The 27354-nt window shown below is 38.3% G+C and overlaps 1 protein-coding gene across 2 annotated transcripts in view; it reads left to right on the top strand.

Annotated features, from left to right (window-relative positions):
* The window catches only part of RELN (reelin), a 576569-nt gene that overhangs the window by 403627 nt on the left and 145588 nt on the right, over positions 1-27354 (top strand). For both annotated transcript variants that reach the window (XM_036246852.1, XM_036246851.1), the window contains exons 21-25: positions 1615-1807; positions 2873-2985; positions 18574-18711; positions 19580-19766; positions 26416-26621. In XM_036246852.1, coding sequence (XP_036102745.1) covers positions 1615-1807; positions 2873-2985; positions 18574-18711; positions 19580-19766; positions 26416-26621 — 837 coding nt within the window. The remainder of the gene's footprint in view (positions 1-1614; positions 1808-2872; positions 2986-18573; positions 18712-19579; positions 19767-26415; positions 26622-27354) is intronic.

Below are 27354 nucleotides of genomic sequence, written 5' to 3'. Positions count from 1 at the left end.
AGCTAAAAGCAGCATTTATTCTTCACAGGGAGAATCATTCAGAATTTTTTTTTTTTTTTTTGCATACTTGAAAGTATATACAGTTTAATAGTATTTTTGTTCTATGTTGATTTATTTTATTTTGTAATATTGCTAAAATTGTACGTTGACCTATATTAACTACAGTGAAAATGTATCCCACCACCAAATACAACCACTGAAAATATTCTGGTAAATTTTCTTTATGCATAATTTTGTGAATTTTTTAAAGTTAATTAATCATATGCATGTTATTTTGATTAATTACCTATATAACTATTTGAAATACACATAACCTGTCAAGTGGCTATACCAGTTTATTTAAGCATTCCATTTCCCCCATAGTTGGACATTGAAATGGTTTCCAGTTATTATCAGTAAACCAGCAATATTCATCATATTTTATAAAATTGACTTTGAATTTAGGATTATTTCCAAGGATAGATTCCAAAAAGTGGGATTAATGAGTTTATATTCATGAGGAATATGTGAGTGAGTTGTGTACCCATTTTTAAGTACATTTGACAACACTAAGTATTATGCTAAGCAAAATAAGCCAGTCAGGGAAAGACAAATACCATATGATCCCACTAATATGTGGAATCTAACAAACAAAATAAACTGAGGAACAAAATAGGACCAGAGGCATGGCTATATGAAACAGACTGACAGATGTCAGAGGGGAGGGGGTGTGGGAGACATAATGAAAAAAGGTGAAAAGATTACCCAAAGAATGTATATGCATAACCCATAGACACAGACAATTGTGTGGCTAGGACCAAGGTGGGGTTGGGGGCAGGGACTGGGTGGAGGTGGGCAGAGTGGGAGGAAATGGGGACATCTGTAATAGTGTCAACAATAAAAGTAAAGTAAAAAAATACTTTAAAATATATATATTGTATCTTTGATAGGTAGATTGTTTTTGTTTTTTGTTTTTTTTTTAATATTTTCATTGATTTTTTTATAAGAGAGGGAGAGAGCAAAAAACATCCATGTGAGAGGGGAATATCGATTGGCTGCCTCCTGCATGCCCCCTACCAAGGATCTAAGCTACAACTCCAGCATGTGCCCTGAACAGGAATAAAAACAGCAGCCTTTCAGTGCACAGAACAATGTCCAACCAACTGAGCCACACTGATCATAGCAGTAGATTATTTTATTTATTTATTTATTTAATTATTTATTTTTTATTTTTTTTATCCTCACCCGAGGATATTTTTCCATTTTTTGTACAGATAGTGGGAGGGAGAGAGAGAGAGAAACATCGACGTGAAGGGACACATCGAGTGGCTGCCACCCGCACGACCAACCAGGGCCGGGGACAAACTGCAACCGAAGTACGTGCCCTTAGCGGGAACTGAACCCGGGTCTCTCCGGACCGCAGGCCGACGCTCTAACCGCTGAGCCAAACTGGCCAGGGCAGCAGTAGATTATTTTAAATTACATTTATTAGATTAACTGGAATCTACTCTAGAATTTCCATGGTTTAACTAAGTAAAATGAAACTATTTGGGTATACAATATGAAGTAAAGAACTTAATTTTTCCATAATACATTGCTGTTTTTAATTGTCTGATTTCCATCTCTGTCTTTCAGTTTTACAGGAGATTCTAAACTTGCCTCAAGTATGCGTTATGTGGAAACCCAATCAATGCAGATAGGAGCATCCTATATGATTCAGTTCAGTCTGGTGATGGGTTGTGGCCAGAAATACACTCCACACATGGACAACCAGGTGAAACTGGAGTATTCAACCAACCATGGTCTTACCTGGCATCTCATCCAAGAAGTAAGTCTGTGTTTTCCAAAGCTCGTGATAGGAAGCCTCTTCCTTTTTGTATAGGAAGCAAAAAATTGAAATTCTAAAAGTTTAAGTTTGGTTGAAAAGGAACAATGTTATTTATAACAGAATTGACACAAAGTCAGCAGCAAATTATAAGGATTCCACATTCTGCCTTGTCAGATACTAAAAGATAATTGAAAATGCTAAAGAAATGGGAATAGCCCTGGCCGGTTTGGCTCAGCGGTTAGAGCGTCCGCCTGCGGTCTGGAGAGACCGGGGTTCAGTTCCCGCTAAGGACATGTACCTCGGTTGCAGTTTGTCCCCGGCCCTGGTTGGTCGTGTGGGTGGCAGCCACTCGATGTGTCCCTTTCACATCGATGTTTCCCTCTCTCTCTTCCTCTCTCTCCCTCCCACTCTATCTGTACAAAAAATGAAAAAATGTCCTCGGGTGAGGATAAAAAAAAAAAGAAAGAAAGAAAGAAAGAAATGGGAATAACCTCAGGACTGGATACTCTAGCATGATGTTTTGAATGTTATTTTCTCTAACCCTCTTCCTCGATAAACATGTCTCTTTCTTCTTTCCCCTATAGCATGTTTTCATCTGTTCTAAGTGTTTTTACCTGTAGGTAGACAATATTAAAAATATTGTATCTCTTGCCTTAAAAAAAAAAAAAGAAATACATAGATTCAGTTTCTTAGAATAAAATGCATATATATATGTATATATATACACACATATATATACTTATAATCTGACATAGCAATAAATGCATAAATATCATAGTGAATAGAATAATTTTACCACATTCTAGTGTGATGATAACAGGTCAAAAATGGATCCTAATCTATTTCTATTTTTACATGTGAGATTTGGAAGACGTTTAATTTCATTATGGCATCTCATTTCAATTTTAGCTTCACAAAAGGAAAAATAATGGATTGCATCCATATTGCAAATAGTTAATATGACACTAGATTTCTGTCAGGTCTTTTTCACTTACGGGGAGTTAGTAAACATATTGCCCGTAGGGAAAATAGAAGCTGTCTGATTTTTGCCTGATTCTCTTTTAGGAATGCCTTCCAAGTATGCCAAGTTGTCAGGAATTTACGTCAGCAAGTATCTACCATGCCAGTGAGTTCACACAGTGGAGAAGAGTCATAGTGCTTCTTCCTCAGAAAACTTGGTGAGAGACATTCTAAATATGGCTGTCACATTAACTTTTACTTTCTCTGTTAGCATGACTTGAATATGATGAAAAGTTAAGCACAATGGCAAGATGCATTCATATTTTGCCATTAAACCACTCAGATCTTTCTTTTTTACTGAGGATATTTGAAAAAGAGCTAATGAAAAGTTGTTTTTTGAACTGTTGTAGCTTTTTCTGACCTCCCTTTTTACCCCAACTTTTCTTTTTATGGAAGAACTCAATGAGCCTGTTCCTTTAGGTTTGACATGATATAAGAATCTAAAAACTTCTATGCCAAGAGAGTTTGGATTGCAAGGCTGTTTTCTTGCTGTAAAGCCCTGGATTTTATTTCAAAAGCTTAACATACATTTTTTTCTCTATTCAACTTCTTTCGGTAATGATACAAATCATCTCCCAGGAAGGAGAAGCATAAATAACTAGGAAGAAAGTTGAACATTTGATAATATGAAAGAGAAAAGCACATTTTTTCCCCCACATGTTAGATGGTTTTATTTTAGATTGATCACTCTGAGCACGGTATGAAGAATAGATGGTAGAGGAAAGAGTGAAGACAGGGAGACCAATTAGGGGGTTTCAGACATTTGATGTTTAGGTGGCTTGGATTATGATTGTAGCAGACATGGAAAGAGCCATCTTTTGTGACATATGTATTAATTAAATAGGGCTTGCTGATGAACATGATGGGGGCTATGGTAGAAAAGGATAAATCAAACACAATTTCTAAATTCTGGACCTGGAAAAATTACTGGATGGTAGTACCACTGACTGAGATGAGAAAAACTAGAGAAGAAACAAATTTGGAGCAGGAAATTAAGTTATGTTTTGATTTTTTTTTTTTTTTACTTTTTTTTTTTTTTTAATTGATTTTAGAGAGAGGGAGGGAGAGGGAGAGAGAGATAGAAACATCGATGAGAGAGAACATTGGGCCCACAACCTGGGCATGTGCCCTGACCGGGAATCGAACTGGCAACCTCTTGGTGCATGGGTCGATGCCCAGCCACCAAGCCACACAGGCCGGGCAAGTTCTGTTTTTGATGGGTGAAAAAAAAGGGTGAAGGGGAATATAGTCAATAATAGCATAATAACTTTACATGGTGACATGGTTACTAGATTTATTGTGGTGATCACATTGTAAGATATATAAATGTTGAGTCACTGTGTTGCACAGCACCTGAAGCTAATATAACATTATATGTCAACTACACTTTAATTTAAAAAAAGTTTTATTTTTGTGATGTGAAGTTTGACTGACTTATCAATACAAGCAAAACTGTCAAGGAGCCAAATTCATTTATTAAATGAATAGTTTAAAAGTAGTTTTTTGGTGGAGTCCTAGGGTTTTCTTTTTTTTTTTTAATTTTAACTTATCTTTATTAATTAATTAATTTATTTTTGTTGTTGTTGTTTTTTATCCTCATCCGAGGACATTTTTTCTTTTTTTGGTTCAGATAGAGTGGGAGGGGGAGAGAGAGAGAGAGAAACGTTGACATGAAAGGGACACATCAAGTGGCTGCCATCCGCACGACCCAACCAGGGCCTCAGACAAGCTGCAACCGAGGTACATGCCCTTAGCGGGAACCGAACCTGGGTCTCTCTGGACCGCAGGCCGAGGCTCTAACTGCTGAGCCAAACAGGCCAGGGAACTTATCTTTATTGTTGAAAGTATTACAGATGTTCCTCATTTTTCCCCCATTGACCCCCTCCTCCCCACTCCCACCCCCCTCCTGCCTTTCCCTACACTGTCGTCTGTGTCCATTGGTTATGCATATATACATATATACATATAAGTTCTTTGGTTTATTTCTTCTAACTCCCCACTTCCCTTTGAGGTTTGTCAGTCTAGCAACCAATTTGTACTTATTAATCCCTTTACTTTTCTCACCCATTCTCCCAACCCCCCTCCCATCTTGCAACGAACAAAATGTTCTCTCTATCTATGAGAATGTTTTGGTTCTGCCTGTTCATTTTGTTTGTAGATTCCATTGTCAATAGATATGTATTCATTGCCATTTTGTTTGTTCATATATTTTATCTTTTTCTTCAAAAAGACCCTTCAACATTTCATAAAATAATGGTTTGGTGGTGATGAACTCCTTTAACTTTTTCTTGTCTGGGAAACTCTTTATATGGCCATCGATTCTAAATGACAGTTTTGCAGGATAGAGTAACCTTGGTTGTAGGTTCTTGCTTTTCATCACTCTGAATATTTCTTGCCACTCCCTTCTGGCCTGCAAAGTTTCTTTTGAGAAATCAGCTGACAGCCTTATGGGAACTCCCTTGTAGGTAACTAGCTGCCTTTCTTTTGCTACTTTTAATATTCTCTCTTTGTCTTGAACCTTTTGCATTTTGATGATGATGTGTCTTGGTGTGGGCCTCTTGGGGTTCATCTTGTTTGGGACTCTCTGTGTTTCCTGGACTTGTATGTTTGTTTCCTTCACCAAGTTAGGGAAGTTTTCTCCCATTATTGTTTCAAATAGGTTTTTGATTTCTTGTTCTCTCTCTCTTCTCCTTCTGGCACCCCCAAGATGCGAATGTTGGCACTCTTGAAGTTGTCCCAGAGGCTCTTTATACTATCCTCATTTTTTTAGATTCTTTTTTTCTTTTTGCTGTTTTGATTGTGTGTTTTTTGCTTCCTTATATTCCAAATCGGTGGTTTGCTTCTTGGCTTTACCTACTCTACTATTGAATCTGTGTAAATTATTCTTTATTTCAGTTAGTGCCTCCTTCATTTCTGACTGGTCCTATTTTATGCTCTTGAGGCCCTCACTAAGTTGATTTAAGTTTTCACTAAGTTCATTGCAGCAATGTTTTGAACTCTGCATCTATTAGGTTATTTCCATTTTGCGTAATTCTTTTCCTGGAGTTTTATTCTGTTCTTTCATTTGGGACCTGTTTCTTTGTTTCCTCATTTTGGCTGCCTCCCCGTTTTTGTTTCTGTGTATTACTTAACAAGAGGTATGGGGCTACCTGAGACCATATGCTGTTTGTTTGAAAGAATTTAGGAAAACCTGAAGCAGAATCCAAGACAGGCTAATCCTATGGTAAAGCAACTGTCAACAGCTTGGGTGGACATGAAAGTTGGGTGGGTCAGGGCCTCAGGGAATCACCAGGGTGGAGCAAACATTGTGAGCCAGGTTGCTGGAGTCCCAGATATGGCAGCCTGCCATCTGCTGCCCCAGGCAAGGGCTCACCAAAGGAACAAAGGCCTCTGACAGCACATCTGTCCAGGAGAAAGCTACCTCTTCAGCCCTTGCTCCAATGCCAAACAACTCAATTCTTTCCCGGAGGTCTCTGGTGCCTTTCACACTGCCTTCCCCATTCTGGAGCCTGGCGGGTGCGAGTCCAAGTAAGTCCGTGTGCAGGCCCTTGAAGAGGTGCTGCCTGGGGCTCCTGTAGCCTCGGCCTCCCTCACCCTCAGTTCCTGCTAGTTTTACAGCCAGAAGTGATGGGGATTCTCTTCCTGACACTGGAACCCTGAGCTGGGCACCTGGTGTGGGACGGGGACCCCCTCAGTCCTCAGGGAGGACCTTCCCAGCTGAGGTGTCCTCCTGATTTTTATCCATCACACATGAGTGTGGGACCAGCCTCTCCATATCCGCCTATCCTACCAGTCTCGGTGTGGCTGCTTCTTTAATTTTGTAGTTGTAGGACTTCAATTCAGCTTGATTTCAGGCAGTTTTGAATGATGGTTGTTCTGTAGTTTAGTTGTAACTTTGATGTGGTTGTGGGAGTACAGATACTGTGTTTACCTATGCCACCATCTTGACCAGAAGTCCCCTAGGGTTTTCTATGTACAATATCATGTTATCTGCGAAGAATGACAGTTTCACTACCTCCTTTCCAATTTGGATGCCTTTTACTTTTTTTTTTTTTTTTGGTCTATTCACTGTGGCTAATACTTCCAGTAATATTTTGAATAAGAGTGATGAAAGTGGACATCCCTGTCCTATTCCTGTTCTTAAGGGAAATGCTTTTAGTTTTTACCCATTGAGTATTTTGTTGGCTGTAGGTTTGTCATATATGGCCTTTATTATGTTGATGTGTGATCCCTTGATTCCCACTTTGCTAAGCATTTTTTTCAGAAATGAGTGCTGGATATTGTCGAATGCTTTTTCATCACCTATTGATATGATCATATGATTTTCATCTTTTATTTTCTTTAAGTGGTGTGTCACATTTATTGATTGATGAATATTGTACCAGCCTTGCATCCCTGAGATAAATTCCACTTAGTCGTGGTGAGTAATTTTTTTAATATATTGCTGAAACCAATTTACTAATATTTTGTTGAGGATTTTGGCATCTATGTTCATCAAGGATGTTGGCCTATAATTCTTTCTTTTTAGTATCTTTATTTGGTTTTGGAATTAGGATTATGTTGGCCTTATAAAAAGAGTTTGGAAGTCTGCCTTCTCTTCAATTTCTGGAATAGTTTGAAGAGAACAGGTGTTAGTTCTACACTGAAAGTTCAGTAAAACTCCCCTATGAAGCCATCCGGACCAGGGTTTTTGTTTGCTGGGAGTTTATTGATTACTGCTTCAGTTTCCTTAGTTGTTATTGAACTGTTCGGGTTTTCTAACTCTTCCCTTTTGAGTTTTGGAAGATTGTATGATAGTAGGAATTTGTCCATTTCACTCAGGTTGTCGAATTTATTGGCATATAATTGTTCATAGTATTTTCTTACAAATCTTTGTATTTCTATGGTGTCAGTTGTTACTTCTCCTCTTTCATTTCTGATTTTGTTTATTTGGGTCCTCTCTTTTTTTTTTCTTGGTGAATTTGGCTAAGGGTCCATCAATCTCATTTATCTTTTTAAAGAACCAGCTCTTTGTTTCATTGATTTTTTGAATTGTTTTTTTTTTTTTAGTCCCTGTGTCATTTATTTTTTCTCTGACCTTTCCTTCTACTAACTCTGGGTTTTTCTTTTTGTTCTCTTTCTAATTCTAAGCATAAGTTGTATGCTTATAATTCTATTAAAAATTTTTTTTATTTCTTGAGGCAGGCCAGTAAAGCCATATACTTCCCTCTGAGGACTGCATTTGCTGTGTCCCATAGATTTTGTGTTGTATGTTCATTTTCATTGATTTTCAGGAAGTTTTTTATTTCTTCCTTGTTCTCTGTGGGCACCCATTCATTGTTTAATAACATACTATTTAGCCTTTATGTGTTTGAATGTTTTGGAGTGTTTTTATTGTAATTAATTTCTAGTTTCATGCTGTAATGATCCAAAATGATACTTAATATGATTTTAATCTTCTTGAACTTGTAAAGACTTAATTTCTGCCCTAACATGTGGTCTATCTTTGAGAATGTTTCATGTGTACTTGGATGAAATGTTCTGTAAATATCAATTTAGTTCATCTGATCTAGTATGTCGTTTAGGGTCTCTGTTTCCCTGTTGATTTTTTGTCTAGAAGATCTATCCAGTGATGTCAGGGAGTGTTAAAGTCCCCTACTATGATAGTATTTCTGTCAATCTCTCCCTTAAAGTCCTCCAGTAGTTATTAAATATATTTTGGTACTCCTATATTGGGTGAAATATGTTTACCAAGGTTATATCCTCTTGTTGGATTGATCCCTTTAATATTATGTAGTGCCCTTTACTGTCTCTTGTTATGGCCTTCATTTTGAAGTCAATTTTATCATATATGAATATTGCTAACCGAACTTTACTTTTATTTCTATATACATTGAAAAAAATTTTCCATCCCTTCACTTTCATCCTGTCTGAGTCTTTTGTTCTGAGGTGGGTCTCTTGTAGACAGCATATATATGGATCATGTTTTCTTATCCAATCAGCTCCCTATGCCTTTTGATTGAAACATTTAAGCCATTTACATTTAACGTCATTATTGATAGATACTTATTAGTTGCCATTTTTATTTTATGCCTCTGTTTCCCCCTGCCCCCCACCCCCCTCTCTCCCTCTTTGTTTCTTCTTCTTCTTTTAACAGTCCCTTTAACATTTATTGCAATGTTGGTTTGGTGGTAATAAACTACTTTAGCCTTTTTTGGTGTGCATCGCTCTTTATTTCACCTTCAATTTTGAATGATAGCCTTGCTTGGTAGAGTAGTTTTGGATTCAGTCCCTTGCTTTTCATTACTTTGTGTATTTCATGCCACTCCCTTCTGACCTGCAGTGTTTCTATTGAGAAATCATCTTACAGTCTAATGAGAGCTTCCTTGTAGGTAACTTTCTGCCCCTCTCTTGCTGCCTTTAAGAGTCTTTCTTTGTCTTTAACATTAGCCATTTTAATTATGATGTGTCTAGCTGTGGGACTGTGTGAGTTCATCTTGGTTGGGACTCACTGTGTTTCTTGTACTTGTGTGACTTTTATCTTCACCCAGTTAGGGAAGTTTTCTGTCATTATTTCTTTAAACAGGTTCTCTATTCCTTTCTCTGGTTCTTCTCTTTCTGGCACCACTATGATGTGAATGTTATTAAGTTTTGTGTTGTCCCAAAGCTCCCTGAAACTCTCCTTTTGCTTTTTAATTCTTTATTCATTTGCTCCCCTAACTGGGTGGTTTTGTCTAACTTGTCTTCTATATCTCTGATTCAGTCCTGAGCTTCTGATCCACTATTGAATCCTGCCGCAGTATGTTTTTATTGATTTTTTTTTAGAGCAAGAGAGAGGAAGGGAGAGATAGAAACATTGATGTGAGAGAGAAACATCAATTGGCTGCCTCTTGCACACCCCCTTCTTGGGATCAAACTCACAATCCAGGTATATGCCCTGACTGGGTATCAAACCAGAACCTCTCAGTCCATGGGATGGTGCTCAATCCACTGAGCCACACCAACTGGACACTTCTGTGGTGTTTTTTATTTCAGTTATGATATTCTTCATTGCCACTTGATCCTTATTAATATCTTATACCTCTTTTTTCAAGTTCCTACTGAGTTCTTTATACTTCTCATTAAGTTGCTTATAATTCTCACTAAGTTTTTTGAGCACACTTATTACCATTACTTTTAATTCTTTCTTTGACTGCTAGCCTCCATTTCATTAAGTTCCTTTTCTAGTGATTCCTCCTTTTCTTTCATTTGGGGGTTGTTTCTTTGTCTCATGATTTTTGTGGTCTGGTATTTGGGGTGCACCCCGTCACACTGGCAGGTTGGTGCATCCAGGAGTATCAGGTCCTGCCAGAGCTGGATCTCAGATCTAGTTGGGTCATCCAGAGGTACTGGTGGCTCTCGGCAGTGGCTGCAGTGGCAAGCTACGGAGTTTGTGGGTTCAGCGGTTCTGGGCTGGTTCATGGCCATCAGAGCTGGCTCCTCATCTGCTACAAGTCTGGAAGGATTGATGGTTGGGGGTTCCTATCCACATATCATCATAGGCACTGCTGGGGTACACAGGCCCCAACGTGCTGTTGCTGCAGGGGGCAGGGCTCAGCTCCCCAGCCTCCACTGCTGCTGCTGCGGGGACAGGTCTTGGCTCCTGAGCCCCAGTGCTGCTGCCAAGTACAGATGCGTTGGCAGTGCAGCTACTGTGCACTGGCCAGCATTGGCCGTTCAGAGGCCGCTGATTTAATGGTGCAAGGCACACTCGTAGCCACAGGACATTGGGCCCTAGCTGCTCCCCACTGCCTCCTCCCAAGAAGGGCCCAGAGGATCTCCCAAAATGGCAGGGCCTTTCAGCCCCAAGTAGGGAAAAGCACCCTGCCAAGCAGCACACAGTTGTAGCCAGCTGTTCCCCCGTCTACAGCACCAAAACCATCTGCCATAAGTTTCTGCACTGCTGCATGGATTCTCATCCACATTCACACCCACTCACACTTACCCTCTCACACTCTCACCGTTGCTCTGGTCCTGATTGCCACCGTGCTGTCCTCATTTTGTTAATGTGGTGTATCACAGTGACTTGGTTACATATGTTCCACCATCTTTGTGCCCCTGGAATGAAACCACTTAATCCTGATGTATTTTTAATGTATTATTATATTAGATTTGCTAGTATTATGTTTAGAAGTTTGCATCTGTATTCATCAGAGATATTGGTCTGTGTTTTTCTTTTTTGTGTTATCTTTGCCAGGTTTTGATGTCAGGGTAATGTTGGCCTCATAAAATGCATTAGAAAATATTGCCTCTTCTTCAGTTTTTTGGAAGAGTTTGAGAAGGGCAGATATTAAATCTTCTTTGAATGTTTGGTCAAATTTACTACTGAAGCCTTCTGGTCTTGTACTTTTACTTTTTTGGGAGATGTTTGATAATTGTTTAATTTTCTCACTGTTAATCAGTCTATTTAGATTTTCTAGTTCTTCATGATTCAATCCAGGATGATTATAGATTTCTAAGAACTTGTCCATTTCTTCTAGGTTATTGGATTTGGTGCCACATAGTCTTTCATAGTATTCTAGTATGATCCTTTGTAGATCAGTGGTGACTTCTCTTTCATTTCTGATTTTGTTTATATATCTTTTCTCTTTTTTCCTTAGTGATACTAGCCAGAAGTTTGTCAATTTTATTAATCCTTTCAAAGTATCGGCTCCTTGTTGCATTAATTTTTCATATTTTTGTTCTCAATTTTTTTTTTATTGATTCTTTTTTAGAAAGAGAAGAAGGGAGAGACAGATAGAAACATCAGTGTGTGAGAGAAACATCAATTGGCTGCCTCCTGCATACCCTTTACCCAGGATGCAGCCTGCAACCCAGGCATGTGTCCCGACCAATAATTGAACCAGGACCTCTCAGTCCATGGGGTAATGCTCAAGCCACTGAGCCACACCGGCCAGGCTTTTTGTTCTCAATTTTATTTAATTCTTCTCTGATATTTTTATGTCTTTCTTTCTGATTTTGGGCTGCATCTGTTTTCCTTTTTATAATTCTTGAAGATGTATATTAGGTTCTTTATTTGGGATTTTTATTGTTTCTTAATATAGGCGTATGTCATATTGTCATTCCCATTTCTCTCTATGTATCTTTTGATCTCTCCTTTTATTTTTCTTTGACCCAGTTGATATTTAGTAGCATATTGTTTAATTTCCACATAAATTTTGTTTTTCCTGGAAAAGTCTTTATTTGTCCTTCATATCTAAAGGATAACTTTGCTGGATATATTATTCTTGGATGGTAATTTCTCTCTTTAAATAATTTGAATATTTGATTCCACTCTCTTATTAGCTTTTAGAGTTTCTGCTGAAAAATCCAATGATAATCTAATGGGATTTCCTTTCTATGTTAGCATTTTCCTTTTTCTGGCTGCCTTGAGAATCATTTCTTTGTTGTTAATTTTTGACAATTTTAATACAATGTGTTTTAGAGAAGGTCTTTTTGGATTGAGATAATTAGGTGTTCTGTTTGCTTCCTGGATTTGAAGATCCAACTCTATTCATAGGTTTGGGAAGTTCTTATCAACCATTTGTTTTAATAGACTGTTTTCTTCTCTTTTCTCTCTTGTCCTACGGGTGTACCCATTATTCATACATTGCTTTCTCTTTCAGAGTCAGATAATTCTCTAGATAGTAGAGATATTTCTTACTTTCTTTTCTTTTTACTCTCAAACCTCTCTCTTCTTCCATCCTATATCATTTCTAGGTTTCTATTTTCAGTATCACGGATTCTTTCCTCCATCTGGTCAGCTCTATTTCCTAAACATACTAGTTTATTCTTCATCTCTTTTATTGAGCTCTTTAGCTCTGGAATTTCTATTTCTCTGTTATAAAAGTTTCAGTCTCATTGGAAAAGAATTCAGTTTGTTTGTTCATTTTATTTCTGAGTTCATTAAACTGCCTATCTGTGTTTTCTTTTATCTCGTTGAGTTTTTTCAGAACTGCAGTCCTGACTTCTCTGTCATTAAATCATAGATTTCTGTGTCTTCAAGTTTATTTTCTGGAGATTTTTTATTTTCTTTCGGAAATGCCTTGTTACCTTGGTTATTCAAGGTATCTGATGAAGTTTTTGTCTGACTGGGCTTCTCTGGGAATGAACTACACTTTTCTTGTGTGTATGAGAATGGCGTTTCTCTATTTCGTAGGCTGATAAGAAGTCTTTCTTTTGTTTACCAGAAGGTGGCACTGAAGCGCAAGGTTTTTATTGTCTTTTGCACTGTTCTGACTTTTGGCATCTCTGCTGGGCAGTGGAAAATGTCCTGTGTTCCCTGGGGAGGTGGGCACCTCATCTGTGACCAGATCACCTCAGTCTCAGAGGTGATGGAGGAATGTGGTGGGTGATGATGGGGTTCCAGTCTCAGCACTGTCCCCTGCTGGTTGTGCAGTCATGATATGTTGGGGTGAGATGAGTTGTATGAGGCCAACTGGTGCATTTGTGGCTTTATTCTCTTCCCAGTAATGATGACTACCAGACCTTAGCTGCCTCACCTACATCTCCACCCCTGTCAAGGGGATAAGCCACAGTGTGTGCCTGCTGCTCAAGGAAAAATACTTCTGCCTCTCCAGTTCTCAGGCCTGCAGATAATATGCCCTATAGCCTGACACTCTACTACAGCTTCTTCTGGGGCCACTGCTAGCTCTGGGAGGGGAGATGAGGTGAGCTCTAGGAGGGGGAGGGAAGTCAGTCAGGCTCTATGGCTTTGATTTTCTGCCTGGCAATGGCACCACCAGGCAACCCTGCCAGCACCTCTGTGCTCTCACTGGGCTCAGTCACACCACATACTCATCACTTAGGCAGGAACACTTGCTGTTCCTTGGGGCTGTAGGCAGTGCAAGCTGCAACCTGATTGCTCCCCTCTTTCAAGACCTACAGTAAGCTCCTAGCTGCCTCCATGGCACCAGTATCTGCTCTTCTCCCTTTCCACCTCCTCTGTTTGCTCTGATTTGCGTACCGTCAGATGTTTCAGTGTACAGAATCTCTCTGTAGTGTCTATGTCTCCAGCAGGAATCCTTTCTTTGTTGAATTAGATCTGTTGAATTTGTTACAACTTCAAGGGGAAAGATCAGAGGGACCTCTCACACCACTGTTCTAGCATCACTCCATAAACTTTTTTTTTTTTTTTAAGATTTGTTATTTTTAGAGAGAGAGAAAGGGAGAGGGAAAGAGAGAGAGAGAGAGACATAGCTGTTCTATCAGCTGCCTCCTGCATGTCCCCTAGTGGGGATTGAGCCCGTAACCCCTGGCATGTGCGCTGACCAGGAATTTAACTGGCAACCTTTCAGTGCAGGGATGACACTCAACCAGCTGAGCCATACTGGCTCGGGCTAAACTATTAGTCTTAATTAATGTAGTTTAAGCTATATCTAAAAAGCATTGTCCTTTATAAAAAAGAAAGCCTTTGCAGATTATTTTGCACTCAGATTATATATTACATTGTTATTTCTTAGCTTAAAAAGATAGACCACTGAGTTTAAAGTTTTAGTATAGTCAGGAAGGATCAATTCTCATCAATGTTTATTAGACACTTGCAAGGAAATATATTAATTGCCCCCTTAAACTGTTTTGTTCTAACAAAGTGCCTGCCACATAGTTGAGGTACTCATTAAATGTTGAAAAATTAAATTGAATTTTAATTCAATGTACCTAAATAAACAAAAGAAATATTTTATTTTGAGGCATCTCTTTGTGCAAACAGAAAATAAATCTACTAGATTATTCCTTCAACCATTTGCCTTCAAGTACAGGTGTGTAAATAGTTGAATTCTGCTTTTCTAAATTTTCTTCAAATCTCTGGGTAAAGAAAGTCAAAATATATATATTTTTAATAACAACACCATGGGACATTTATTTTACCATTTCTACTGACTAATATTTAAACTAAACATTATTGCTATATTTAAAAAATTGTGTTCAACTGGTTATTATCATTGTTTTTGATCTATAATGCTTAAAAGTTCCACTATAAGGATAAAGTACATTTATTCTCCTTGGCATTCTTTTTTTTTTTTTCTTTATTGATTTTAGAGAGAGAGGAAGGGCAAGGGAGAGAGAGATAGAAACATCGATGAGAGAGAACATCAATTAGCCACCTCCAGTATGCACCTCACTGGGAATCAGGCCCACAACCTGGGCATGTGTCCCGACCGGGAATTGAACTGGCGACCTCTTGGTGCAAGGTTTGACACTCAACCACTGAGCCACACTAGCCGGTCTTCTTGACATTCTTGATAATTTTATTTTTTATATTCATTTTAAAATTCTGCAAATAGCATGTTTTTCTCAAGCACTGGGGAAAGGGAGTGCAGTTTAGTTTGAAGCAGTATTCCTTTTGGCAAATCTTTGTTCTACTGTTTTGATTCAAGCATATGCAACTATAAATTGAATGCATACAAGCAGATGTGGCCCCTGCAATATCACAGATCTGTTAATGTCAGAAAACATTCTAGATAGGACAACTTAGAGTGGAAATATTTGAGAGGTATATACCTGTTCTGAGAAATTCTATTGTATATGAACTGAGCATTTGTTACCCAATGAAAATTAATTTTATTTTTATGAAAGACATTTACATAAGAACAGGGCCTAAAGAGACAGAAAGAGCTGTCAGTTGCTGACTTCATAAACAAATCAACACCTAATGACTGAATGAGTTTCAAATAGTTGAATAAATGTAGTTATAGTAACTCTGAAGGTGGAAAATATTTAGTTAGCCCTCATTTACCTTCATTCCTCATATTACCTATCAAGAGATGACTCAGTGTTATTTTTATTACAGACTAGAAGAGTATGTGGAGAAAAAAAAGATGGAGAAAAAACTGTCAAATTTTGTTGCTTTGGGGAATCTAGAGTTTGGATTTTAAATGCAAGTCAACTTCATTTCATGAGCCACATAGCAGTAGCCCCACTTTCAGACTCAGTCCAAAATGTTTAAGATTTTTCTCCTAAGAATATGGGGGGCAGTGAGAATTGGCAAATTAAGTATTTATATGGAGGGCAATATTTATCAGTGATGCAGCTGCAAATCAGTGACATCACACCTTGTGTTCTCACGTGTGATCAGCTGGAGATTGCACACATAACGAATTTTTTTCTCACTAAATATGAATCTGATACTCTACCTCTTTTTGCTTCCTTTTCTGTTAACATCAGCACTTTAAACTGTGGATTATAATTTTAAATAAAATAATCCACTTTAAGCTTTTTATTTTAAGGAAATGTCTTCTACAAGAGTTTACAAGACACATGTGAGGATCAGTTTACTCAGAAAGGGAGATTAGAATGTGTGTACATGTGAGTGTTCAGAAGCATAAATAATTTGGGAAATCTAGGACAGGTTTCTGAAACCCCCAACCTCATTTTAATGTTTAAAATATCAAAACTTCAAAATAATGTATGCCATAGGTTTCATATAGTCATTAACTATAAAGAAAATAAACTTGGTCAACAAACCACCAAAGTAATCATTAAATCTGTGAGCTGGAAGGGGTCTTAGAAATCAGTTTTACCAATCCCTTTATTTGAGAGGTGAGGAATGAGAAGCCCCTGAAAACTTAAATTTCTCATTAAAGGTCACACAGATGATAAATTGCAGAGCCGAGGTCCTGGGGTCAGGTCCCTAACTCCTAGAACATTCTTCACTTTGTTACCTACAAAAGTCAAAAACAGGCTGCCCTTTCTTGGCCTGTCGCTATACTCATTCACTCATATTTAAGCAGATTTTTTTGTACACCTTTTTTTTTTCCTGTTTCTGTGCAAACTATTGAGACAAAAGATATTTCTATCTCCAAAAGAGCTCACAGTCTAGTCACTGGTGGCCCTAGATTTGACTCAGATTATAATAAGTCTTTTTTTTTTTTAATCCTCATTCGAGGACATTTTTTCCATTTATCTTCAGATAGAGTGGGAGGGAGAGAGAGAGAGAAACATTGATGTGAGAAAGACACATCTACTGGCTGCCTCCCTCTGGCAAGACTCCGACCAGGGCCAGGGACCAAATTGCAACCAAGGTATGTGCCCTTGACCAGAATCGAACTCGCAACTCTTTGGTCCACAGGCCGACACTCTAACCACTGAACCTAACTGGCCAGGGCTATAATAAATCTTAAAAGGATGTAGTCATCTCTCCTTTTCATGACACTCGTGTACAAGTCTGAATTTACTTCTTTTCTGTAAGGCTCTGTGCTCTAAGACAATACACTTACTTTTATAATAGATTTTTCTAAAAACCATTTCTCTTTTTTTGCCATTTAAAAGCTTGGTAAGCCCTGGGAACTTCTACTTCAATTTTTTTTTAAATTTATTTGTTTTACAGATGTTTCTCCTTTTTCCTCCATTGACACCCTCCTCCCAATCCTGCCCCCCCACCCCACCCAGCATTGTTGTCTATGTCCATTGGTTGCACATACATGCATATAAATTCTTTGGTTTATCTCTTCCCTCCCTCCCTGCTCCCCTCTTCTTAATGGGACTGTGAAAATAGTTTATATTTGTAACTTAACAGCCCATTAATAAATATAAACTAATAAATATAAACTCCTCCAATTAGAAGAGTTGCATCTGTCTTATTGTATGTACCATGATTAGCTCCAATATGCAGCAAACCTGTGTCTACTGTGTACACCTCAGTGAATGTGGAATTACCCTACTAGGAATGAAAATGCAACCTATTAGCCACAGATCATTTGTAACATAAACAGTAAGAGCTTAGTCTGGATTTTCACAGTCTGTTATGTACTTAGGGAGTATTTAATATGTAGGTAATTGATGCTGTAGACTTTAATGGATCATTCACAGCCGTTAAGATCAAGTGTGTGTGTAAATAGTGTAAAAGTTTAATCAATAAAGCTGAGCATGCACATTAATTCTGCAATTATTTTTTGTTTTGTTTCTCACTTTGACTAACAAGAAGTAATCATGGATCCCTAAAAATTTCCAGAAGTGAAAAATATGATGTAATTTTAAAAGAATTTTTATGTGATCATCAAAGAATGAAAACCTTCTTAACATTGTGCTCTAAATATTCTCTTCTTTAGACTTTATATCTGATTTAAAGGAATTAAAGTCCCTAATGCTTCTCTATGTGTAATGGATTGTTTAGCTTTTTATCTCCACTTAACATCAGCTTGTCCATGAAACCTAAGCAAGTTAACATTTCAGAAATAATAAGCAGAATTTAGAACCCAGCTGTTTATACTTGCAATATAGCATATTGTCACATATCCCCTCAACCCCAAAACAATACCTGCAAACAAAACTTTAGTTTTATATTGAGATAACTGGACATCTTCCAATAACTACTGATGTGTTTATTGTAAGAAAGTGTATTACTCTAAGTTAAACACTTCACATTTTCATATGTGAAAGAGAGGCTATTTAGTATATATCTCTATTTTTCTTAAATATTCTTTCTTGCTTTTTTTCTTTCCCTAGCATCAAATCTCTGTGCAACTACAACAAAAAATGTGAAATTTTGTTTGTCTTTAAAATGTCTCAAATTAAACTAAGATGGAAATATATACAAAATAAGGGGATTTCCTTTTATGTTTCCTTCATGATAGAATTATTGAATTGGGTGGTATTTGAGTGGAAATTGAACTACTAGAGAAAAATGATTAGCAGCTAAATACAAGTTCCAGGAACTTGTTTATCTGAAAGATTTTGAACTTGGACATTCTTTGTCTGTACTACTACATGTCTGTTAAAATACTGTTTTTTTATTACTATCCCGTTTCTAGGTCCAGTGCCACCCGCTTTCGTTGGAGTCAGAGCTATTACACAGCCCACGATGAGTGGGCTTTGGACAGCATCTACATTGGCCAGCAGTGCCCAAACATGTGCAGTGGGCACGGGTCCTGTGACCATGGCATGTGCAGGTACGCGCATCAGAGTATAACTGAGCCCCTGCTTCTCGGCATGTGTGTTTATAGGGATCCCACGGTGGTTCCCAACAGAGATAAATAATGAAAGAGACAAAAGAAAATGACCCTCCTTTCTGTTCTTATTGAAGATGTAACAGATACTGTTACACTTAAATTAGTATAAAGCCATATATTCTAAACTTCAAAATCTAACCACAATCAAGGCCTCTTGGGTTAAACTTCAGAGCTTATTAATTAGTTCCAAAGTTCTCTTTGGTAGTTGAAAGAGCCTTGCGATTGTTTCCCTTCTTGTCCCCCGACAGTCTTAACGCACCGGTCGAATGGCTGCTATAGGCTGTCCTACCCCACTTCGCCAGGGGCTCCAAGTTGTATACAAGGGAGATGGTGATTATAGCTAATGAGGGGGAGATAGCAACACACTTGAATACTTAACAACTCTAAAAAGATGTAATTTAATCAGAAACAGAAACTATAAAATGTGGCCAGAGTTGTATCCTAGCTGAGCAAGTATTTATATGTGACTTTTTAAGGCTTCAGGAAAAATCCCACTATCCCTTCTCCCTACCCCACCACACTCATATGCACACACACAACACACACACACACATCCTTCTTCATTACTGCTTAATGCCACAATTCTACTGTTACAGCACTGTTCTTTTAAGAAAGGATTTTATTCCGTTTTTGTGGTGTAAAAAACTAAAGGTTGTTCCTACCCCATATACAGATTAACACTACGGAGGGAAATCTAATGTCAGTGCTGAAACCAGAGCAAAAGTCAGACGTGGGAAATGCTGCAGGTCACATGTTCATGACATTCAGATGAAACTATGACTTGTTTACTTGGCTCTCCTCTCTCTAGGTGTGACCAGGGATATCAGAGTACTGAATGCCACCCAGAAGCTGCTCTTCCTTCTACAATTATGTCAGATTTTGAGAACCAGAATGGTTGGGAGTCTGACTGGCAAGAAGTTATTGGGGGAGAAATTGTAAAACCAGAACAAGGGTGTGGGGTCATCTCTTCGGGATCATCTCTCTATTTCAGCAAGGTATGATTTAGAGCTGAGAATAGGTGATGGCTAAGTCATGACTCAGGTGTGAGAATAATGATCAAGCAATTGCCATTTCAGTATGTAACTGATTTATACAACAGTCTGAACTCAGAGGATACAAATATAAGGTGATTTTATTTTCCCCACATTCCCTGCTTTTAACTTGACTTTGTCAAATTCCTATCCCTTACTTTAGTACATTGCTGGTGGGAATGCAAACTGATGCAGCCACTATGGAAAACAATATGGTGTCACCTCAAAAAATTAAAAATTGAACTTCATTTGACCCAGTGATCTCACTTCTAGGAATATACCCTAAGAAGCCTGAAACACCAATCAGAAAGAATATATGTACCCCCATGTTCATAGCAGCACTATTTACAATAGCTAAGATCTGGAAACAGCCCAAATGTCCATCAGTAGACGAATGGATAAAAAAGCAGTGGTACATATACACAATGGAGTACTATACAGCTGTAAGAAAGAAAGATTTCTTATCCTTTGAGACGACATGGAGGGACCTGGAAAGCATTATCCTAAGCAAAACAAGCCAAACAGAGAAGGACAAATATCACATGATCTCACTTATTTGTGGAATATAATGAACATAACAGTCTGAGGAAGGGGTAGTTCCAGAGATGTGGAAGTGGGGTACAGACTGACAATCCCCAGAAAAGGGGGTGGTAGGGGAGAGATAAACCACAGAACTTATATGCATGTATGCATGAACAATGGACATGGACAACTAAGCTGGGGACAAGGTGGGGAGGGAGGGGGAGTGGAGTATCAGTGGGGAAAAAAGGAGAAACATCTATAACAAAAATAAATAAATTTAAAAAGAATTTTCTATCCCTTTACTTCATCTGGGAAACTTTTATAGTTTTATGGTTGTTTTGGTTACTACAAATCTAGGTTAGACCAGTTTTAAAATCCTGCCCCTCTTGTACCTGATTTAAATCTCATTGCTTTCTTTTCCTTCAGGGCCAGTCAGTCTTGTGTCTTTGGGGTCTTTGAGTGGAGCAGGGTCTTGGTCACTTCTCACCCCAGCCTTTGGAGGGTGTGACACATGCAGGCCTGTGGCTGAGGGTGGAGGTGGTGGTGGAGGTGGTAGAATTTAGAGGTTAAAAGCCGTAACTCTGGAACCAGACTGCATGCTTCAATCTGACTTGACCACTTTCTAGCTCTATAACTTTGAGCGGAATCCTTAACCTCCCTATGGCTTGGCTTCCTCATCTGTAAAGTGGAGATAATAAGAATATCTGTCTCATTAGGGTTATTATGTGAACTAAATGCATTCACGTACTTGTAAATCAGGTGCCTAACACATAGAAAGCACTTCTGTAAGGGTTTATTAAATTTTTCAATCCACTAATACCAAGAATATGACTGGAAGAAGGAGGAATAAAGGTGGGGTGAGGGTGTGCAGAGCTGTTCTTAAGGAACTGATCAGCTCTTTTTTTTTTTTTTTTTATCCTCACCCGAGGACATTTTTTGTTCAGGTAGAGTGGGAGGGAGAGAGAGAGAGAGAAACATCGATGTGAAAGGGACACATCGAGTGGCTGCCACTCGCACGACCGACCAGGGCCGGGGACAAACTGCAACCGAGGTACATGCCCTTAGCGGGAACCGAACCCCGGTCTCTCGGGACCGCAGGCTGATGCTCTAACCGCTGAGCCAAACCGGCCAGGGCCTGATCAGCTCTTCATGGTGAGCAAACATCTCAGGTTCTATTTTGGCTCAATTTGGTAGCTGCTGGTGGCGTCTGCTGATGTGGGTCTGTCTTAGTCAACTCAGGTAACTATAGCAAAAATACCATCTATAAAAATACTGTAAAAATACCACTGGGTGGCTTAAACAGAAATATTCATTTTTTACAGTTCTGGAAGCTAGGAAGCAGATACAAACACCAGAAGATTTGGTGTCTGGGGAGGATCACTCCCTAGTTTGCAGATGCTGTCTTCCCTTCTCTTACGTCTCTTCTTAGGAGAGGGCTCCACCCTCATAACCTAGTTACTTACCAAAGGCCCTGACTCCTAATAACATCCTTTTGGGGGTACACAAACATAAAGTCCATAACTAGACTCTACATAGAAGTTTTTTTGCAGTGTTCAGCTTCCCCAGTGGCAGCACCAAATTAGGCAGGCAGGTCAGTAGACACCAACTAGGGACTGAGGCACCAGTCAGAATCTCTGAGACCGATTCTCTTAGAACACTTCCAACCCATGTGGCTTGGTTAGAGATAGGGGAGAGGGAACCACCTCCCTTGCTGCAGTCCAAGCAGGCGATTTCTTTCTTCCTCCCTCTTCCAGTTCATCTCTTCATATTGTCTCCAAAAGGACTGGAGGGGAAGCAGTTCCCATTCTCTAACCTGAGCAGTGTGTCCAACACAATTATTGGCAGCTCTGCTTACAGTGTGAGGTACAGAACACCACTTTTTCCCAGCAGGCACCACAGCCAATTCTTGGACAATTGGAGATGTTCCACTTTTCATCACATAACAAGCACACAGATGTGGGTAATGTACCATAGGGCTGACATGTTGGGGAATTTGGGCAGAAATCCCAAACAAGTTCATTTATGCGTATACAAAATATGTACAGGTTTTGTTTTGACAGAGGTACAGAATAAAAAATCAGCAAGTAAACAAAACAGAGAATGATAGAAAATCAGGGATGGATTCCATTTAATGATATTTCCTATCTACTGACATTGAAAGTCCTGGGGCCTTATTGTTAGAGATAATAGTCAATAAGTGACTATATATATTGCATAGATCTAGAAAACTGTATAGTTGTGAACATACAGGAAGATCGTATTTCCCTTAAGTATCAATTTTAAAACAAGATTATAAATTCTTAACCAATATGTACTCAAACACTCCAGTAAACATGTGTGAACATATTTACTGCCAAAGGAGTAAATATTTTGAACATATAAAGTTATATATCACTATTTCTTACACTTAACTTAAGATGATACCTGGAATCAAACTACCTGGGTTTGTACCTGGGCTCCAAACCTCAATAATTGCTTCACCTTACACAGTTATAACATCTTTCTGTATCTCAGTTTTCTCAACTTAAAGTGGGGAGGATTAAGTGAGTTAATACAGGTAAGGAATAAAGAACAGTGTTAGGCACATAGAAATAGCTCAGAAAGTGTTAACTATCATAATTGTATCTTACGAGACTAAATTACAAATTGTTATCATTGAATATGCCACTAACTTAAAGCCAGCATTTCAAAAGTAAAATCATTCTCTTCCCAGTTTAATCTAGCTTTCTCCCTAAATGTTTGTCAAAATATCTGAGGGTCTTTTTTTTTTTCACTTTTTCCTCTTCTATCAGTCAGATCTGTTTTGAATTATAAGTGAGAGAAACTAGCTTAAGCAAAAGAAAAAAAAAAGGAAATTTTATTTTTGTAATCAAAACATAGGGAGGGCTTAGATGGAACTTACCTCAGAAATATCTGGAACCTGAAACTCAACTGCCCACAGAGCTCTCTCCTGAGAGTAGACAGACTCCACGTTTGGGTTGCCGTCATTACAAGATTGGAACCATGGCCACAGAGCTTTCTCAGCTGCTCTATGGACAATTCTGGGGAAGGATTCTGATTGGCCAGTCACAGTGCCCTGGGGAGGTGTGCTATCATGTACTCACTCCTTTGGCAGAGGTGGAATACACAGTTTGGCAGCCCCCACCAGCCAGCATGATTGAAATACAGAAGGAACAAAAACCCAAAGGAAGGAAGGGTTCCCTAGCTAGACCTTTTGCAAACCACCCTAGATTAATTTATCTAGAGACATACTTCTGTTCTGTCACTTTGCCAGCACAAGTGTTCAGGGTGGTCTCCAATACTCCTAACCTGACTATGAACTTATTTTCTCTTTACAAACATGAACCCTCGCCCCCCCCCCCAAAGAAGCTTTCCACATCATCCCAGGTCTTGCCAATTTCCCTGTCCTTGCTTAGTCTCCTCTGCCTACCATTATGCCTTCCATCGTCTCTACATCCATATAAACCTTGCAGCATCCTGCTCAAATCTTGCTGCTTCTATGGAGCTTTCTGGAACTCCGGCAAACTACACTATCTTTTTTTTTTTTTTTAATTTCTTTCTCATCTATGTTCTATACAAATATAGATTATATTTTTATTCACATAGTACCCAGTAAGATGCAGATTCCTACTGACAGAACCAACTCTGGAAAAGATGTACAACTTAGAAACGCATGCCATGTGCTGCTAGGCATTTACATATCAATAAATACCCTTGAGACTGAATACATTGGAGAATTGATAAATGATTATGTGACTAAATAGCACTGACAAGGAATAGAACTTGGTCTGCAGCCCTGAGCTGTCATTACTGGCCCTGCACATATCCGTGAATTCTCCTTTCAAATTTGTAAAATTATCACCCAGTAATATTTGTGGAAGGAAGGAAGGAAATGGTTATTTTCAAATAAATATAGTAGATTTTGTTTACTAGCGGCATTTTATTTAAAATGGTTTAATGGGTGTTAAAAGGTGAAGTTTTATGAAGTATTTCAGAAGTTTTGTTTTAAAGACTCTAAAGTCAGAAGGCATTTCCTTTAAATTTCTAAATCCTTAAAGCAGTGAGCCATTTGCACCTAGAATGTTGGGGAGAAATTGGAAGGTATTTTCCACACTCCAGAAATAAGGAGAGCCTATTACTCCAGCACACATGCATACACACAGTGATGTGTGTCTTCAGGTGCACACATACATGCAGTGATTGTAGTGTAGTAGAAAGGCTGCGAAGCATGTGTCACATCAAATTAAATTCTGACAAAAAGTTTGCCATGAGCCATTTCTTTTTTTCTCCCTTTAAAACAGTGTTCAGCATTTCAGGTCACTGAACAAAAGAAAATGATTTGTGCTATTCTCTAGGAAAAAACATCTTCAGTGCCAAACCAATCATTTATATGATATTTTTCACCATTTACAAAAATCCCACAAAGCAATCTTGCGAAACCTCTGGAGACCAACACCATAGCCTCCTGGGATAATAACATTCTCTGTGAATCTCACAACAGACCACTCATTCTAACCAGTTAACTGGGATACTTGGATTTTTATAATTCTCACCTTAGATCTTTATCCTTCTGGCTTAGTTCCACATGACAAACTTTTCATAGGAGTTTGCTGGATTAGAATCAACCATCCAGGTTCTGTAGTTTTTCTTCTCAAAATCATTCTTCCTGTAATGATCCTGAAGCATGAAAATTCTAGGCCAGATTATAATCATCCCTGAGGTACTTCTCACTTATACTGTTTCAAATCAACAAGAAACATCAAAAGAACATATAACACATTGAAAATGGATATTACTTTTAACATTTCCTTAAATACTTACTTAAAATTGAAAGTTCCAAAGAATAAGTTTCTGTGTCATGATTAATTTCCATTCTCATTTCCCTGGAACCCCTCTCTTAATTGGCTTTAGATTTTTCAGTAACAGCATACTCTTTTAATTAGCCCCAATTATTTCCCCTGGGATGTATAATTGAAACCCATTCTTAATTAACTGATTGAATTTGAGTAGGGTTAAAATTTTAAGTGTGAGGAATGATTTTCTGTAAACTGACTGTCCTATCTCAGTTTTTCTTCCTGACTTAAGTGAACTTCTTACGAACTCTCCATGAGACCAGTTCAGAGCAGACCTAGATTAGCTTTGGCAGAATCTGGGTAGAAGAATCTCATGATCAAACTTTCTTTCAATCTCATTAACACGAAACTATCTACACACGACAGGATTCATGACAACCCTTGTCAATTTGTATCTAACTCCTCACAACAGGACTGTGACATGTAGGCAACACACTAAACAAAGGAAGCAAGTTGCTGAATTTGATGGAATTTTTAACACGTTTAAGATACAAAGAGACCATGTAGTGGTGGCAAAAACTTATTTAAATGACTCCTCCCCATCTCTCTGTTTCCAAGTGAAAGACAGACAAAGACAGATACACTGACTGGGAGCCTTAGAGACTCAAGTACTCTTTCTTTTTGTCAAGTTTCTATCTTAAACCTGTCTCACTTTCATTCCCATGGTGGGGGTGAGGTCCAGGCATACATTCCAGGAAGACATGTGCTAAGGTAAGTTTCATGCAAAATGTTATTTGATCTACTTATCAGACCACCCTATTGTTACCCATGTTGTACCTTTGAGGAAAATAAAAGCTAAGAAAGGTCACACAGGTATTGAACAGCATGGATAATGGGGCTGAGATTCAAACCTGGCTCCAACTGATAAAGTACATGGTCTTTCAGATTCTCCTTTACTCTGTTTAAGAAGATTCACAAAGCAAACATTAGAAGTATTTTAATGTAAGTTAATTTTATTTTTAAAGATTTTTTAATACTCTTTGGTATAATTAGAAGTTCCCAAGGATCTCTTAATCAAGTCTAGGAGTCAGTGATGTAGAGACTAACATATTCAGGAACAGTTACCATAATCAAAGCAGAGACAATTAAATGGCGTAATTTGCTCCTTTCAACAATAAATGGAGACAAAACCATGTCCATATAGTACTAGAATGCTCATTTGAATTTGAAACTAAAACAACAAAATGCCTAAGAGCTTCCAGATAATTGAATCTGTGGTGTTTCTGTCCTTTGAAAAGGCTGGGAAAAGACAGCTGGTGAGCTGGGATCTGGACACTTCTTGGGTGGACTTTGTCCAGTTCTACATCCAGATAGGCGGAGAGAGTGCTGCGTGCAACAAGCCTGACAGCAGAGAGGAGGGCGTCCTCCTTCAGTACAGCAACAATGGGGGCATCCAGTGGCACCTGCTGGCAGAGATGTACTTCTCAGACTTCAGCAAACCCAGGTAACCAAACCCCAAAGGCCTTCCAGTGGTTTCCAGGAATGGTAAATAGTACACTGTTGTTGGGGTGTTTCCAAAATGTCATTAACTGTTGCAAAAATAGATAAACTCATAACTATCTAGTATGACTGATGACCTCATATATAAATATTTCATTTCATTTAACTTTCTGGACAGAAAATATTTGTGTTCATGTTTGAACTTTTAAAGAATTTGAGGAAAAATGTGACTAGAAGAAAAATGAGACAATTGACCATTGTCTTCCCAGAGAAACTCTGCAATACAGGGATATTCCAAGCATTTCTGGGTTTTTTAATGCACACACAAATTATGTTTTAATAATAATACTTTAATAAGTTTAATTTATTTAATAATAATAGATTTAATAATAATAGGTGGATTTTGTCAAAAAATCTTTGTACAGTTATACTCAGGGCTAGTCCTAGACAGCATATGAATGAATCTGTGGAACTTGGATTTTCTAAAGACAGGCCCATCCCTGTCTTTATTTTGATGGATGGGGAATATGTGTAAAAAATGTCTTAGGTAATGACTGTTAAGGAGTTTGGAGACATGACTCATGTTTAATGCTAATACCTGCATCAGGCAATCAGTGCATTTATCTATATATAAATTTAGTTCTTTTACAATTATGTAGTGTTTTGAAATTCTGTGTGCTTTATATTTTTTATATGTGTCATTAAAATATACTCAAGGATATCACTTTTAGAGTATT

Source organism: Molossus molossus, unplaced genomic scaffold (genome assembly GCF_014108415.1).
Source record: "Molossus molossus isolate mMolMol1 unplaced genomic scaffold, mMolMol1.p scaffold_m16_p_7, whole genome shotgun sequence".
NCBI lineage: Eukaryota > Metazoa > Chordata > Mammalia > Chiroptera > Molossidae > Molossus > Molossus molossus.
This window is presented reverse-complemented; position numbering and strand designations above follow the sequence as displayed.